We start from the raw sequence: 13,239 nt of genomic DNA on the forward strand, positions 1-13,239 counted from the left end.
TTGTCTTTTAATTTGTTTATGATAATTTTGACTTTCAGAATTTTTTAAATATGCACAAATGTATAAATTTTTCCTTTTATAATTTCTGCCTTTGCTGTAACTATGCATAAAAGTCCTTCCCTAATCCCAGGAATATAGAAATATTGACCTATTTTCTTTTACTCTTCTCATATGTATATTATTTGCATAATATCTTTAATCCACCCTGCAATTTATTTTGGCATATGGTATAAGTTAGAGAAATAACTTTATTTACTTCCCAATGGTTAGCCATATTCCCAACCATTTCCATCCTTTCCTTGTTGAATGAAATTGACTCATTGATTGCATACCAAATTCTTTTACATGTTTAGTTAAGTAAATGATTTGTCCCTTCCTTCACTGGCCATATTTGGCACTGTTTTTAATTATTATAGTTTCATGCTATGTTTTAATATCTGGTGGTAACATTTTGTAAGAAAATAAGTTTGAAATAATACTTTAATAATTTGCATTAATGTTTGCTAGACAGAGAATTATTGCTTAGCAGAAATGTATAGTAATAAATCAGAGCAGAGGTTATTGCTTAGAGCACTTCAGTGGAAGCAAACTTAGTTTTTTCCTTTTTATTTTTAAGTGCTGCCAAGTATCTCATTTTATAGATGTCACAAATTACTCCATTAGTCCTTACCAATGAACATTTAAGGGTTTTCCAATAATTGGTGATTATAAACAGTTTGAGCTGAGTTTTCAGAGGCAAAGAGCAATCGGCACTAACTCAGTGAGGTTGAAGGAATGAAACTTTACAGGAAGGATTTAATATGAAAGAAGACATGGAGCACAAGCACATGGATGTTTGGGGTGAATTTTTGAAGCTCAAGATGTCTGTGTGTGGGGCTGGGGCTGTAGCTCAGTAGTGAAATACTTGCCTTGCATGTGTGAGGCACTGGGTTCAATCCTCAGCACCACATAAAAAATCAAATAAATAAAATAAAGGTATTGTGTCCATCTACAACTGAAAAGATTTTTTAAAAAGATGACTGTGTGAGCAGAAGTCAGGAACAGTAGGCTGGATGAGCAGAAGGAGAGACCATATTGCAGTCTTATCAGTATCATATTAAGAGATTTGAATTTCATCCCTAATTGAAAGTCATCAGAATATTTTAAAGCAGAGGAGTATAAATTATGGAACTAATAAATAAATGGGAAAGGAGAGACAAATGTTTGTACTTATGAATTCTGATTAATAAATGTAGAAAGCATAAGGGAAACAGTTACTATTAGAACACTATAGGAATAATTGCTACATGCAAGATCTACAGATGAGTATTAAAACTAATTTTAAGGGGAATCAGGAAATTTGCATAGCCTCAAATATCTAAAGAATCTACCCCAAAATATTTATTAATTACCATGATGGTTTTAACATATACCCAAATATTCCTCAATACTCCCCCCCTCCAAGAAGTGGAGTTTAATCCCACTAGACTTACTGACTTGTTTCTAAGGAATTGGATATGGAAAGGAAAAGAAAAATAGTAGCTTTACCATGGAAAAACCTGGAAGATACCACTGTAAACAAGTGGTCAAGGCTAACAACCCCAGAGGTAGATGTTACGTTGATATGGTATCCCTCCGACAGATGTGATTAGAAGGGTACTTCACATCCATGAATTCTTCCCCCAAACATATTAACTCTTGTCTAATCATGAAAAACATCAAACAAACTCAAATGGAGAGATAATCTTAAAAAATACCTAGCCAGTAGTAATCTTCAAAAGGTCAGAACAAAGAAAAACTGAGAAATTGTCATAGACCAGAGGAGGCTAAGGAGACATGAAGACAAAATGCAATGTGGTGTCCTGGGTTGGGTCCTAGAACAGAAAAAGGACATTAGGGAGTAAAATTGGGGAAATCTGAATGAAGTCTGTAGGTTAGCTAATATTATTGTAACAACAGTAACTTCTTAGTTTTTTTAATAAATATACCATAGTTATTTAAGATGTTAATATTAGAAGGGATTGCTTGAAAATATACCATGACATTCTGTGCTATCTTCCCAACTATTCCATAAATACATAATTATTTCACAATAAAAAGATTTAACAAATTAGAAGAGTTACATGTTGACTCACTTTTTAGAAGAATCTCGGTGGTTGTGCTGGGGAAGGAGGCTGGAAAGAGAAAAAAACAAGACAAGGAGGTTGCTGCAGATGGGAAGAGATCTCTTCTACAAGAAGAAATGGTAGAAGACCAAATAGGAGCAAGGGCAGAAGGAATCCAGAGAGAGCTCTAGAAGGAAGTATGAAAAGGCCTGGTGATGGTTTGGGTAAGGAAATAAGGAGGTAGAAGGACCAAAATAACATCCTGTTTTTCATCCTTGGGAATCATGGGTAATAATGTCATTCATGAAGATGGAGGAAATGGCAGAAAGAACAGGTTTCAGGGAAAGGCAAATTCTGATTTAGACCCATTGAATTTGGAGTACATTTGAGATAACCACATATCCACTAGGTACCTGGATCTGTGGGCCTACAGGTCAGAATCATGGGTGTATAAGGGTGGCTAAGGACAGTGAAATGGTGAAATGGCCCAAGGAGGGTGGACAGAGAAGAAAAAGGGCCTAGAACACAAACATTTAGGAAGTTGGCCCAGGAGGTGTCGGGAGAATGGAGAGAGTCCAGAAAAATGGTGGCAGTGCAGTGCTGACATGAAGAGACTGACTCCGGAGCAGGCTTCTTAGGGCAGAATGTTGGCTCTGCCATCTACTTACTGTGTGACATTAAGTTATTTAGTCCAATAAGGCTGGTATCAGAATTTTCTGAGACACTATCTGAAAAGTTCTTATAATAATGCTAGGATTATAGTGCCCTATACTGACCATGGCCCAGTTGAGCTAGGTCAGTAGGATAGGTTGCTGAGAGACCAAAGGAGATACCAAGAGATGGAATGTAGTACATAGGGTCTACTGAAAAATGCTTATGGGGACAGTCTAGTGGCAACGGGCTGGAGAGGTGCTTTTACAGAAAGTCCAGTGGCAATAGCTTGGACAGGTGTACCACATGGTGGCTCTGGTGCTTCACCAGAAAATAGTGCCTCCCATCCCTCTCCACTCTATCTAGTGGCCACCAGCTGTGCGCATCCAGTCAAGGTGGTCTGTTTCATGCCAGTTATTGCAGGGAGAGGGATTTTATACGGTGGGTTACAGAAGCAGTAGAAATACTATTTTAGCTGCTTTGTCCCTGTATGACCAGCATCCCAAGTGCAAAACTGCATATGAGAAAGCAGCTCCCTACAGATGACACTAACTTGCCCTATTTCCCAGCATACATGATAGAAAGTCAGCATCCTTCTAGAAAACATTTATCTGGATATTCTGAGCCAGGCTTCATACCATTGTTCCCTTAACTTGACTAGATCCTTGGGATGGAGAGAGGTACTTTGGGAACATGGTAGTTTTACTCTCCTCCTTTTCTTCCAAGGATAAAACATGCTCAAAGAATGTTGGATAATCAAAGGCAAAAGAAAACTAGAGAGTGGTTCCAGGAAACCATGGGAACAGAGTGGTTCAAAAAGGAGAAAATATATATCATACCCATTAAGATAGCTAATATCAAAACATGGAAAATAATAAGTGTTGACAAGGATGTAGAGAAATTGAACCTTTGTGTATTGCTGGTAGGACTGGCAAATGGTGCCACTACTGTATAAAACAGTTTGGTGGTTCCTCAGAAAGTTAATCATAGAATTATTATATGATTCAGCATATATATCCAAAAGAACTGAAAGTGATGACTCAGACAGATACATACCTGTGTTCAGAGCAGGATTATTCATGATAGCCTAAAAGGTAGAAACAATCCGAGTGTCCGTCAACAGATCTGTGGATAAACAAATGTGGTATGTCCATACAATGGAATATCATTCAATCTTAAAAAAGACTGAAATTTTTATATACACTCCAGCATAGATCAACCTTGAAAATATTATGCTCAGTGAAAAGTCAGACCAAAAAAAGACAATGTATGATTCCACATATGTGAAATACTGACCAGGCAAACATACAGAGAAAGAAAGTAGATTAAAGTTGCTAGAGGTCAAGTGCAGTAAGAAGTAGAGAGGTATTGTTTAATAAGTACAAAGTTACTGCTTGGGATGATGAAAAAGTTCTAGAAATAAATAGCAGTGATGGTTGCACAACATTGTACTTAGTACCACAGAATTGTACACTTAATAATGTTTAAAATGGTCACTTTTATGTTGTGTGTATTTTACCACAATATTTTTAAAAAGGAGAGCATGACTCATGCTGCAGAGAAATCAATATAAAAGAGTTGATCAGTTTACAATAGCTGGATTGTGGAACCAACCTAGATGCCCTTTAACAGATGAATGGATAAAGAAACTGTGGTATATATACACAATGGAATATTATTTATCCATAAAGAAGAATAATATTATGGCATTTGCAAATAAATGGATGGAATTGGAGAATATCATGCTAAGTGAAATAAGCCAATCCCAAAACACCAAAGGCTAAATGTTTTCCCTGATAAGTGGAGAATGATATATAATGGGGGTGGGGAGGTGGGGAGGGAGAGAAGAATGGGGGAACTTTAGATTATGTAGAAGGAAATTAGAGGGAGGGGGTATAAAAAATGGTGGAATGAGATATACATCATTACCCTATGTACATGTATGATTACACGAATGGTATGAATCTACATCGTGTACAATCATAGAAATGAAATGATATACCCCATTTGTGTACAGTGAATCAAAATGCAGTTTGTAAAAAATTAAAAGATAAATAAAATATATATATTATATATATACTTATATATATATTATATATATATATATGGTGAAAATTTGTCCTTTGTACTTTGTGACAAAAGGGCTATTGGTGACAATTTCAGGGCCCTTCTAGTGGAGCAGAGATGTCAAAGGTCACATTGCAATGGACTGAAGGGTGATTGGCAAGTGTCTAGACCAGAGGTTAGTTAACTACAGTCAACTCTGGTCTGCCACCTACTTTTATAAATAAAGTTTTATTGGAATGCAGCCACACCTGTTTATGTGTGTGTTGTTTATCTTTTGTTCTATGATGGTGGAGTTGAGTAGTTGGCACAGAAAACATATGGCCTGCAAAACTGAAAATCCTTACTATCCAACCCTTTACAGAAAGCTTCCAAGGCTAGGAAACATCCTGGTCTTTCAAGAACTTTGACTTTCTTAAATAATTCTTGCATTTCTGGAAAGTTACCGATAGCAAGTGCCTCTTCAACTTGGTAGCGGAACAGACCCAACACTGAATAATAATAATGAATAAGAAGGAAGGAGAAGTGCATTTCTGCCTTCTTCTCCCTTCACCATACCATCAGCCTCTCACAGCCCTGGAAGAAGGAACTGTGAGTCCCTCTCACCCAACCGCCTCCCTCCAACCCCAGAAAAACTCCTCACTAGTAAATCATCATGTTACTGGTGATAATAAACTCCCTGAGATGACTGAAAACTGCAGTAGGTTTAAAGTTTCCTCATTAATGCAGGAAAATGCCCATAACCTGAGGCTTTTCAAGTGTTTGTTAGTTTACTTTCTGGGACTGAGTGCAGATACTTATTTCAGATCAAAGAGAAAAGACCGTGTCTTTAGCACTTACTCTGTGCCACAAACGATCCCAGTTTTGTGCCCAGGTGATCTCTTGGTGAATCATCCTGACCACTGGAGTGTATTTCCCCACTTCACAGGAGGATGGCTGGGGCTCCCTGAGACCCACAGGGAGTTAGGAGAACTGGGGTTTGAAGTGACACCTGCCTGATTCTAGGATCCCGGGCTGTTTTCCACTGCTCCACACTGTCATTCTATCCCCTGCAGACACCAGCAGGCTCAGAAGGATTCTGTATGCCCATTCTAGACAGCATCCAATACTTGCTTAGTTTTCAACCCATTTGAACCATGATCCCTGCTATTGCATTGAATCAGAGTTGACCCTGAACTATGTCTCAAGCAGACCATATGTCAGCTTTAGCAAGACCTGTTCTCCATCCTGCTCCCTACACTCCTCATGTCCTCAGTGACCACTTTGATGGTCATTCTGAGCAATTAAGAGGTAGCTCTTTTCTGTCTTTAAAGCCATCCTATATTTGCATGCATTCTGCCAGCCTTACCTAACACCTGGGAGTTACTTGTTCCTGCCTTACCACTTATCTTTACATCAGAGTCAACAGTAATTAGGCACAGTGGCCTAGGAATGCAGCAAGAGGAAAATATAGTGGATTCCCCAATTCTGGTCCATTCACATCCATGTGACTGGTGCATAAACACACAACACCCTGGTTACTTCTTTCCCCTTGGAGGCTGCACTTCATAATTTAGATTTAGACTGCCTAGGTCTCTGTAACCATCACATCAGAATTAAAAGGGAGTTCAGAAGTCAGCCACCCAACCTTGATTGTACTAGTGAGAACAAGCAGCCACACCCAGAGAGGGATGGCAGCTGGTCCAGTACACACAGCTCTTGTCAGCCCCAGATTCTGGACTAGGAAGGCCCCAGTCTCCCAGCTCCCAGCCTGGAGCTCATCCTGCTGCAGTTCGCTGCCTCCTGCCTGCCTCAACTGATGAGGCAGGGGCTGTCCCCCTGCATGAGAAGTGCTTACCTTGGAGCCCTTTTTATGAATGAGACCAGATGCAGACCTCCACATTGATCATTTCTGTCCCTCCCCTTTCTGCTTTCTGTTAAAGGCAGCCCCCCAGCTCCCAGCTGGCTCCTGTCCCCTCCCCCAGCCGGGAGAAGTTATTACATGAAGAGATCAGCTTACCAGTTTTCTTCAGAGCAGAGGCTGAGCTCGGAGCGCCGGGTAGTACAGTGAGGGAGAGCCGAGGGAACCAGCGCGGTGCCTAGCGGAACTCCAGGGCTGGAATCCCGAGACACAAGTGCATCTGCTAGCTGTTAGCACTTGGCAGACGGAGTTCTCCTCTAGGGTAGCTCTAACTTTGGGTAATAATGTTTGTCAGCTACCTGATATTAACATTGCTCCACGTTCAAACAGCAATGTTAGCAAGACCTGGGGGAGAGGTAAGCCAAATAAAATATCTTGTCAGAAGTTATACTTTTGTCAGCATTAAATTTCCTCTTCTATCTACCAACAGGGATCAGGCAGTGGGTTTTTATGGTGTGCAGAGAATAATGCTTGATATTACTTTTTTAGATTTCTCTTGCCTTTTCTTATATGAAGACTTCTTTTCTTTTTGAAGAACCCTGTACTTTCTAAAATCTCATTCTGAGCTTGTCTGTATAGTTGCCACACTGGGGAGTTGGCCTGGGTGACAGATGCTGTTGCAGAACAAAATATGTGGCATGTCAGATTCCAGTAGGGACTGGTACAAAGGCAGGAAAGGAAATTCCCTTTGGGGAAATTTTCTCCTGTGCTACAGAGAGAATATGTGTGCAAGAGGGATTGATCTTTCTTTCCTGCCTCTACACCACATTTTTCTCTTTTTTTGCTTTGATGTGTTTGGAAGATCTGTGTATAACTTTCTATTGTAGGTTTGAGGAGGGACAGTGATGTCCAATGGGACTAGGAGTGTGCTCGAATCTACCATAGAGAGAGGCATTTTTAAGGCCTATGAAGATGATTTATTCTTATTGGTTTAGCTCATGTGTTTACTGGTTACATTTCTGAACATCACTGAGACCTCTGGGAGCCAGTTTCTGAGGCAGACAGAGATGGGAAGGGATGTTCCTTCAGCCCAGAAGGAACTTGGGTATATCCACCCTCACCTGCAAATAAGCCTATGGCCAGTGTGCCTTCTCCACTCCTGTCGCTCCTTGCCTTGATGGAAAAGCTCAGAGTCTGATGCCTGACTTTGAAGGGACAGCCTTTCTCCTGAATCTGTCTTCTTCTTTGGAAAGCCAAGTGAAAAGTGTATCTCTTAGAAAAGGCCACGAGGCCACTTCACAGCTTTGCCTTTTGTTAGCCTTGTCAGGGACCAAGCTGGCTCTGAAAGCCTAATGTAATTACTTTCCCTTTTCTGAGAGGTCTGGAAGTGAGAGTGCTCCCCAGCCCCGGCTGCAGAGCCAGCTGTGGTTTCAGCAGGCTTGTTCCTCTGTTCAAAATAGACGTGCAGCTCTGAGGCGTGCAGCAACGGGTCATTTGTTGTAGGCTTTTCGCCTGTTAGTTACCCATGTCCTCTGCTCTCCAGATACATGCTGGGCCTGTGGGGGGATTGAGCTTTTGAATGGGAGCCTGAGGAACTGAATGGGTTAGTGATGCTGGAAGCTGAAAGCAGACCATTGCCCTCTAGTTGTAGCTGAGGTTCGCAACTTCCCTGTTGATTTTTTACTGTGTAGAGTAAATGACAAATGGGCTGGCCTAACTCAGCCCTGAGCACTTAAGCAGGCGAGAGGAAAGCTCATATGGAAAATATTTCTATCACCGCTGCCTGCACATATGGTCAAGGGAGACCCCCTTACGGAGCAAATCACAGTGCTCCGGCAGCCCCTCAGTGGCGTGCCAATTACTCTTATTAACAGCAAAGCAAAGGGCTGCTTCAGTTACCTGCCCACAGCTGGTTCCTGGGGAGGGCCACTCTGGAATGTGAGTCCTTGAGCCTTGTGTCACAGGCAAGAGGCAGCCGGCTGTGTTTCACCTTACAATCAGTAAAGCAGAGGAATAATGAAAGGGGATCACCCAGGCTCACTCTGATCTTGATGTTGGTCAGACAGCACTCAACGCTCACTCAGGAGAGGACCGCAAAGCTTCGGTCTTTTGAGTTAAAAGTGGGGTGCTCAACAGTCAGAAAAACCCTAGCAGAGGTGGGGAGATGCCTGCCCTTCTGCTCCTTGGTTCTGTGCCAACAGCTCTATGAAATAACCATCTTCCAGTGTCTTCTCCTCTTTTCTTTCTTGCTTCCCTCAGTGTGCATATGAGTGTGTGTGTGTTCCCATGCTGTTGGCTCCATAACTCCTATGCTCCTAGGAAATTGTACAATTAGGATTCCTTTTCCATTGTTGGAAATGAAAAGACGAGAAAGGAACATGAGTATGCATAAGCCCCCCACCTCCTTAAAAAGAATGTCGTTTATACAGAGCTTTGAAGAATGTGGCATTTATTTATAAGAGCCTCTTTTTTTATTGCCGTGTTACTTAAAAAACTTACCCATAAACATGTGGCGTCGTCACCAAGATTTTCTTTTTCTCTGCCAGCCGGATTTCTTGCAGGTTTTAATTATCTTCCCCCTGGACGTTCCTAAAAACACAGGAGGAGAGGAAGAAAGGGGAAGGAGGCGTCGTCCACCTCGGGCTGCTTGGCTGGCTGTGTTCTCAGCCTGGGGCTGGCAGCCAAGCAACAAATTCACAGTCAGTTTTCTAGGGTGCACGGTTCTTCCAGATAAGTGGGGGCCTGCAGGTGCAGGGAGGGGCGCATGATGCAGGGCAAGTCTTGTTTGGCATCCGGTGGCTGGCACCATCGCAAGGACAGGATAACCTGGTATAGCTTCAGTCCCTGCTTTCCTTAAAATAAGAACACTGAGGTCACTAGAATGCCTTTGACAAGGTTAGGGTAGCAAAAGCTCAGGCAGATTGGATACATCCTTTAAAACTGTGAAGGAATGGTTAGTCAGCCTGGACTCAGTGCACTTGTCAGTGTGGGGACCTGTTGGGATCCAGTTTCTGTGCAGCATTCGCAGAATGGTGGTGGAGGGGTAGGGGGTGGAAGACTTGCCTTTTCTTTCCTGAATGTGGACTTTCTCATATAAGGTCAGTGAGATATGTTATATGGAGGAAGAGGGGAAGAGAGGCACATAGAAACATTCAGATCTATATATTATATGAGATAAATTACCAGAGTGGGTCAGAAGGTTTTTAAAATTTATTTTGATGAACCAATATGGCAAAATTCATCAAAATTAAAAATAAATATACCAGATGCTAATGGGTATGGGATTTCTTTTTGTGGCAAAAATGAATCAGAATTAGTAGAGATTCTTGTACAATTTTGCAGCTATACTAAAAATCACTGAATTGTATCCTATTTTGTTTTGGTTTGGTTTGGTTTGGCTTGGCTTGATTTGGTTTAGGGTTTTTTGTATGTTTATTGGTTTGGTTTGGTTTGGTTTGGTTTGAGCCCAGGTCCCTGCTTTCTAACACTGAGCTATACCTCCAGCCTCAAATTTCATACTTTAAATACATTTTATGGTCTGTGAATTATAAATCAATTTTTAAGATTAAAAGTCAACAGTAAATATATTTTCTATTCAGTGTATGTTGTTAGGTAAGAAAAGCAAGTGGTAGAACAATGGTTATAAAATGCTGCCATTGTCCAAAACGTGTTTGTCCAGCCTCTGAGGAAGGATATAAAAGACAGAGAGGGCCATAGGCTGGCTGGGGTGGGAAAGCAGGTGCTGGCAACCAAGGAAGCTTATGAGATTCAGGACCTACAGTCTTTATTAGGACTGACCACATAGGCACCCTCTGCCTGTTATATACCAAATTTGCAGACACCCAGAAGGAAAACAGGTGTTCAACATAAACCATGTCCGTATAGTATAGGCACAGAGAACTGTTCCTGTCAGTTTCAGGAATAGCAGGACCCTCCCCAAATCCATGTTCCTAGATGCCAGCCAGGGGCCAACCTTGGAAGTAGATCTTCTGAAGGAGAGCAGTCAGGACAGCTATGTTAGCTTGTTTCTGATGGGTGGGTGAGCATTTTAAGTGTAAAAGTTGGAGGGAGGGAGGGTGGACATTCCAGGCAAAGGAAAACATTTGTAGACCACTAGAAATAAGAAAGGACAAGGTGTGTTCTGGAAAGAAGGTATAACTGGGAAGCATACTCTGGGAGGGACATGGTCGATCTGTCGTCAGTCAGCGCATCTTATGAGCGGAAGTTCTCTGTGGCTTTGAAAGTTTGAGACAGTCTGCATCTACAGTCTCAAGAAAATCTGTTTAGGATGTATCATCTGGGTCACTATTTTAAGACATTTTATTGTCACGGATTATTATTATAAGTATTTCCTAAGGAATAAGACAAATTATATTATGATTGTAGAGTTGCTTCATAAGCTAGTGATCACTCTTGGTCCCTGGAATATTACTTTCAAATAGAAATCAGCATAATGGCCTTAATGACTAATTCTTGGTGGCACAATTCTCAGTAGCTCCACCTTTCTTTCTCTTTCTGTATTTCTAAAATACAAAACCCACTACATGGAATGTGACAGCACATGGCCTGAGTCTGAGCCTTGGATCTAACTTTCGATGTTTAAATCTTTTTTTTTTTTTTTTAATTTATGAAAGCTGTCATTTTAAAAACAAAAACAAACAGTAAACTATAAAAGAATAAAAGTTCCAGTTTCCTCTTTACCTTCACTCTTTCTGCTCCTTCTTCCCTCCGCAAGTGAAGCCATGGTTCACTGTTTGGCACCTTCCAGAACCATACCTATACACTTATAAACATAATGCTCTGGGTATATGTATTGCCTATGAGTTTGTGTGTATGTGTACAACCTATGAATACTTTTTCTTCTTCTCTGATATCTGTGCCTCTCTCTTCTGCCTCTTGTCTTATTGCAATTGCTGGGCCTTCCAGAAGGCAGTGTTGAATCAGAGCAAAGAAAACCAACATTTTCAACTCCTTCTAGACTTACATGGAAATGCCTCTAATATTTCATCACTGAGAATGATGACTGCCAGATATTTTAGGTAAATAAATTTTATTCCAAATGTAAGCCCCTTTCTGAGTTTTGATCAGGAATTGTTGAATTTTACCCAACATTGTTTGCCTTGACCAAAACGTCCACATGAGTGTTCTCCTTTAATCTAGTTATATGGTGATTTATATTAGAGGTTTCTGCACGTTGAACTGTCTTTGCTGACATAGAATTAATTATCCTCTTTGTGATGATTTGTTCATTAAATTTGCTACTGGGTTTGATTTACGAATATTTCATTTTCAGTTTTTTTCTTTATAAATAGGTATTATTGGTTTGTGGCTCTTTTATTGTGCTAGACCATGGTTTTAATAGTTTTGTAAAATAAATTCAAAAGCCTTTCATCTCTGAGTACCTTTGTAACCACTTCTCTTGTTTCTAAAAAAGTGTAATATTTAATATATATGAGAATATATTTAGTATATAAGCAAATTATGAAGCAGAATAATCCAACAAACATCTGTGAGCCCACCTCTCAACTGAAGAAATCAGACATTTCCAGTCCTATAAGCTGCTCCACACCAGGTCCCTCTTACTACAGTCCTGTAGGGAGAAACATCATCCAGAATTTTATGGTCATTGCTTCCTTGCTTTTAAGAATAACACTAGCACACATGCATGTGTCTCTGAAGAATATATTGTTTGGTTTTAAGTCATATAAACATGGTACCTTGAACTCCTCATTCAACTTGAATCATTATTCAATGTACCAGCGCTTCCTCTGTTCCATTTCTCTGCAGTGTAGTGTTCTTCCCTACAAATATACCACCTTTTTTCCCATTGGGAAAAAATATTTAGATTTTTCCCACTGGATTTTTTCTGATATAAATAATGCTGCTATGAGCGTTTGGAACATGCCTCCTCACATGCATGTACAAGGATTTCTTGAGGGTATATATACCTAGGAGTCTAATTGCTGGGTCATAGAATACATGTTGCCTCAACTCTGACAAGATAATGTCAAGATGATTTTGACAGAAGTTCTATCATTTCATTTCCACTAGCTGTGTGTAAAAATTCTCAAGGATTTATCTTCTTTCCAATATTTGGCATTATCAGATAGGCTGATTTTTACCCTATCAGGCATAAAAGGGTCTTGGTTTGTGGTGATTGACACTTTCCTGATCACTAACTGTTGGCACCACATGATTTGTATCTCTGTGCAGACCATGTTTCCTCTTCTGTGAAATGCCTGTTGATATCTATTTTCTAGTTTTAAATTTGGTTCTTTTCTTTTTCACTACCGACTTAGGAGTTCCTTATATATTTTAAATGTGAATCATTTGCTTGTTTGTTCCATGTAATATTTTCTCCATTTTGTGACTTGTATTTAAAATTTTATAGTATCATACACTAAACAGAAGCCTTCAGCTTTAGTGTGTTTAAATTTTTTAGTTTTCTTTCTGTTAGCACTTTCTATTTCTTTAGAAATGCTGTGTCCCAAGTTTATAGACATAGTCTTCTATTTTGTTTTCTAAAATTATTGAAGCTTTTAATTTCACTTATAAATTTTTAATGCACTCAGAATTCATTTTCCCATAGAAAATGTGTGA

At 40.1% G+C, this 13,239-nt stretch overlaps 1 protein-coding gene across 4 annotated transcripts in view; it reads left to right on the top strand.

Moving 5' to 3' along the window:
• THSD4 (thrombospondin type 1 domain containing 4) overlaps window positions 1-13,239 on the top strand; it is a 590,989-nt gene that overhangs the window by 381,492 nt on the left and 196,258 nt on the right. Inside the window, exon 1 of one of the 4 annotated variants that reach the window (XM_079122623.1) lies at window positions 6,916-7,055. The exons of the other annotated variants lie outside the window; for them this stretch is intronic. Within the exon in view, the coding sequence (XP_078978749.1) occupies window positions 6,984-7,055 (72 nt within the window). The 5' untranslated portion in view covers window positions 6,916-6,983. Of the gene's footprint in view, window positions 1-6,915; window positions 7,056-13,239 lie in introns of those variants that run through there. 4 annotated transcript variants of the gene reach the window in all.

This window comes from Sciurus vulgaris (assembly GCF_902686455.1).
Source record: "Sciurus vulgaris genome assembly, chromosome: 2".
NCBI classification, from domain to species: Eukaryota; Metazoa; Chordata; class Mammalia; order Rodentia; family Sciuridae; genus Sciurus; species Sciurus vulgaris.